The sequence below is a fragment of the Piliocolobus tephrosceles genome, chromosome 9 (assembly GCF_002776525.5).
Source record: "Piliocolobus tephrosceles isolate RC106 chromosome 9, ASM277652v3, whole genome shotgun sequence".
NCBI lineage: Eukaryota > Metazoa > Chordata > Mammalia > Primates > Cercopithecidae > Piliocolobus > Piliocolobus tephrosceles.
In genome coordinates this window covers 30248771-30253588 of record NC_045442.1, presented here as the reverse complement: position 1 = coordinate 30253588, position 4818 = coordinate 30248771, and the positions used below count along the sequence as shown (strand labels likewise).

At 45.1% G+C, this 4818-nt stretch overlaps 1 protein-coding gene across 3 annotated transcripts in view; it reads left to right on the top strand.

Annotated features, from left to right (window-relative positions):
- The first annotated feature begins 54 nt into the window (after positions 1-54).
- Positions 55-4818, top strand: part of PDCD11 (programmed cell death 11) — a 51504-nt gene continuing 46740 nt past the window's right edge. For all 3 annotated transcript variants that reach the window (XM_031936171.1, XM_031936170.1, XM_031936169.1), the window contains exons 1-3: positions 55-195; positions 2163-2275; positions 4126-4257. In XM_031936171.1, the coding sequence (XP_031792031.1) occupies positions 2174-2275; positions 4126-4257 (234 nt within the window). In that variant the 5' untranslated portion in view covers positions 55-195; positions 2163-2173. The remainder of the gene's footprint in view (positions 196-2162; positions 2276-4125; positions 4258-4818) is intronic.

The following is a 4818-nucleotide window of genomic DNA, read 5'->3' as shown; positions in this document are numbered from 1 at the left end:
TTGGCTACGGCTCCAAGTCCCGCCCTTCCGATTCCTGTCTCTAGGTCACCTCCGCAACATAGCAACGGAAGTAGGGTGTTGAGCCCCTCCACACTTCCGGAAGAATTACTCTGGAGCGTAGGTATCCTGGTCTCCACGTGTGTGAGTACAGCGATTCGAGCTCAGTGCTAGCGGGGTGCTGACGCCGCGGGGCGGGTGAGTAAAGGCAGAGGCGAAAAACGAGGAAACCTCATGGCTGTCAGGTCTCTCCCAGGCCTGGGTTCTTGCCAGGCACCCGCTAGATGAGTGTGGTTCGGCCACCTTAGCCCCGCTTCGAAGCCGGCTCTGTGCTAGCAGCCCGTGTAACTCCAGGCTTTGTGTTCGGAAAGTAGCCTAAGTGTCTTCTGTGCCCCTGGATCTCCTTACTTTTTGGAGCCTCAGTTTCCGCTTGTTTGAAAGGAAATTAAGGGTGAAATTCCCAGCAAACCAAACCCCCTGAACTTTCCTGTTTCTTTGATACCCATCCCTGATTCCATATCCTTGGCCCCACCCGGTCATCACTTCTCTAGTCTCAAGCTCTTCTAGATTCTTATTGCCAAGTGTCTGTCAGAACTAACCTCTCCTGTCTTCTGTTTTCACTTATACGCAGTTCTGGTTCTCCTGGTTTCTCTGCTGTCCTGCACTTGAATCCTTTTTTTTTTAAATCACTGATTTTTTTAAAATCAGGAAACAATGCATTTGAATCCTTCTACCGAATTTATTTGCCTTCAGTACTGTCTCTCTTCGTGTCCAATCTATAGTCTGCAGTATATTTTTCTTGCTTATTGTTGTGTCGCTTTCCCTGCTTAAGTCTCTGACTTGCCAAAGTAAACTACCCATATCTAATTCAAGGTCTTCTACAAAAAAGCCCAACTTCTCCTTTAATTTTTTGAGACGGAGTCTTGCTTTGTCCCCCAGGTTGGAGTGCAGTGGCATGAGCTGAGCTCACTGCAACCTCCGCCTCCTGGCCTCAAGCAGTTCTCCCACTTCAGCCTCCTAAGTAGCTGAGACAGGCACATGCCACCACGCCCGGCTAATTTTTGCATTTTTGGTAGAGACAGGGTTTCGCCGTGTTGACTATACTGGTCTCAAACTCGTGACATCAGATGATCTGCCCGCCTCAAGCTCCTGAAGTGCTGGCATTACAGGTGTGAGCCATGGTGCCCGGCCTTCTTTAAAATTTAACTTCAGTTTTTATGCTTTAATCTCCCAGTGGTCTAGTTGAATAATTCTTCAGAGACAACAGCAATCCTTTGAGCAGTTGTTTGATAGGGAAATTGCTGGTGTTTATTGAAATAATAGGTTTTTCCCATCCATGTCTTTTCTCACATTCCCTTTCTACCTGTCAAGCTTCTGTTCATCTTTTACCCTTCAGCAAAATGGATCTTCTTTTTTTTTTTTTTCTGAGACCACGTCTCTCTCTGTCGCCCAGGCTGGAGCGCAGTGGCCGGATCTCAGCTCACTGCAAGCTCCGCCTCCCGGGTTTACGCCATTCTCCTGCCTCAGCCTCCCCAGTAGCTGGGACTACAGGCGCCCGCCACCTCACCCGGCTAGTTTTTTGTATTTTTTAGTAGAGACGGGGTTTCACCATGTTAGGCAGGATGGTCTCGATCTCCTGACCTCGTGATCCACCCGTCTCGGCCTCCCAAAGTGCTGGGATTACAGGCTTGAGCCACCACACCTGGCCTAGGATCTTCTTTATGAAGCTTGCCTCCTTTACTGAAGCCTTATCCCTTCCTACATCTTTGTGATCTTTTATAATCCAATTTGCATTTTAAGTTACTTACATAATTGTTTTATCTTCAAAAAGTGCATGTTCTTTGAAGGCAGAGAATTATATATTCATCTATAGAGCTACAGTGTATCTCTGACTTAACTGTAGCTGCTTAGTGAGTATTCGCTAGGTCGAATCTATAACTTACTTTTCTGGAAGAAGGTAGGTGGACTTGTGGTTTTAAAGCAGAGACCTTTGAAAAGATGAAGTATGGATTATCCCGGGCCTGACATCTAAACCATCTATATTGTAGTCCTGAAGGTTGTCTAGCATATTGCTGGAACATTCTGTCTCTTGCCCCGTTGATCACACCTTTCTGAAATCTGCTACGAAGACAACATGTCACCATTATCTTTTGCATTGTTTTTAGGAGACCCAAACATGGCAACCCTGGAAGAAAGCTTCCCCCGAGGAGGTACAAGAAAGATCCACAAACCAGAGAAAGCTTTCCAGCAGTCAGTTGAACAAGACAACTTATTTGATGTAAGTAGTATGTTTGTTTGATGACCCTCACTGGAAACTTTTACTCTAGGGTCTTGTGAAAAATGAGCCTTATTTGAGAATGTGTTATTTTCCAGATTTTTTTTTGCGTTGAAGTCTGCGTCTATAAATTTAATTCGTTTAGAGAGGCCATACCACCACGATCCTATATCTTTTGAAACTTGGCATTTAGTATTAGAGTTTAAACTATAGTTGTTAGCTGGGTGTAGTGGCTCATGCCTGTAATCCCAGCAGTTTGGGAAGCCGAGGCAGGAGGATTACTTGAGGCTAGGAATTCAATACTAGCCTGGCCAACATGGTGAAACCCCGTCTATACTAATACCAAAACTTGCTGGGCATAGTGGTACACCTGTAGTCCTAGCTACTTGGGAGGCTGAGGCATGAGAATTGCTTGAACTGACAAGGCGGAGGTTGCAGTGACCTAATATTGTGCCACTGCTCTCCTGCCTGGGTGAGAGAGCGAGACTCTGTCTCAAAAAACACACAAACAAAATAAAGTGCTGCAGTTTCTTGTTCTTAGGCTCTCTTTGCCATGTGCCATGTTGATGAAGGATGGAGAGGAAGCAGTTTTTTTTTTTGAGACAGAGTCTCGCTCTGTTGTCCATGCTGAAGTACAGTGGCGTGAGTAGCTGGGATTACAGTTGCCTGCTACCATACCTGGCTAATTTTTGTATTTTTGTTAGAGACAGGGTTTCACAGTGTTGCCCTGACTGGTCTGAAACTCCTGACCTCAGATGATCCGCCTACCTTGACGTCTCAAAGTGCTGGGATGACAGGTGTGAGCTGCTGCGCCCAGCTGATGTTTTTCTTGTTTTTGTTGTTGTTGTTTAAAGAGATGGAGAGGGATGATGTTTCACTCTGTTACCCAGGCTGGACTTAAACTCCTGGGCTCAGTCGATCCTTCCTCCTTAGCCTCCTGAGTAGCTGGAACAGCAGCCATGTTCCACTGTGCCTGACTGATCATTGCATTTTTACATGGGTTCCACATGTAATGGTCAGAATTTACATTAGACTTCACAGTCTCACCTAGACTAGACTGTGCTCCAAATTCTTGGGGAAAGGGAACTAACATTTGAGTGTGTGGCTTTAGGTCTATATTATGTAACCTTTTCAACTGTGCTATAAAGCAGCAATCGCAATTCCATGATGAGGAAACAGTGTCTTGCTCTGTCGCCCAGGCTGGAGTGCAGTGTTGTGATCTCAGCTCACTGTAACCTCCGCCTCCTGGGTTCAAGTGATTCTCCTGCATCAGCCTCCGGAGTACCTGGGACTATAGGTGTGTGCTGCCATGCCCGGCTAAATTTTTTTGTATTTTTAGTGTAAAAAAATACAGCCTATTGGCCAGGCTGGTCTTGAACTCCTAGTCTCAAGTGATCTGCCTGCCTTGGCCTCCCAAAGTGCTGGGATTACAGTCATGAGCGACTGTGCCTGGACTTTATATAATTTAGCTGAAACCACATAGCTTGTTACGGTTGAAAAGATGAGAGTTTAACTTGGGTCTGTGTAACTCCAGTGTCCATTTTCATGCACTCTTCTACGTTGCTTCTCAAACTGAGGAACCCCAGTGTTCATCCCAGTGAAGAAAGGAAGAACACAAGAGAGAAGAGACTTTGGGAACATGAAGGAGGCTTCTCAGACCTTGGGCAGATGGAGCATTGGCAGCTCTTTTTTTTTTTTTAAACAAGAATTAAAGGAACACTTGGGAGTGGGATGGAGTAGGGTGGAGTGAAGGAGTAACAAAGCAAGGTGAGTGATGACCTGAAATAGGAGGGAAAAGTCAGATTGCTTCTTACTCTTTTGGGTCTTTGTGGGTTCCCCCTACTCGCTTCTAGATTTCTACTGAAGAGGGATCCACCAAAAGAAAAAAGAGCCAGAAGGGGCCAGCAAAAACAAAAAAGTTGAAAATCGAAAAGAGAGAAAGCAGCAAGTCCGCAAGAGAGAAGTTTGAAATCCTTAGTGTTGAGGTTTGTTAAAGTTGGTTTTCATTTAAACAATTGACCTTGGTTGCTTAAGTTTGTGTATGTTCTTTCTTTCTTCTTTCCTTCTTTTTTCCCTTAATTCCATTTTCCCCTTAATAAATTATACTTCATGTGTGTGTGTATAGAGATTCTTGCAATTTATGCTGAGGACTGAGCATGATTTCCTTCTGTTGATAACTGATGCTAGGAGTCTTTTTTTTTTTTCTTTTTATTTATTTATTATTTTCCAGAGACAGGCCTGACTCTCTTGCTCAGGCTGGAATGCAGTGGCATGATCATAGCTCACTTTAGCCTTGAACTCCTGGGCTCAAGCAATCTTCCTGCCTCAGCTTCACCTGAGCAATTGGGACTACTACAGGTGTGTGTCACCTTGCCCAGCTAATTTTTAAATTTTTTGTGGGGCTTGCATCTTGCTATTTTGCCTAGGTTGGTCTCGAACTCCTGTGCTCAAGCAGTCCTCCTGCCTCAGCCTCCCAAAGTGTTGGGATTATAGACGTGAGCTACCCCCCATGCCTGCCCCTTTTTTTCCTTTAGAACTGCTGTGGG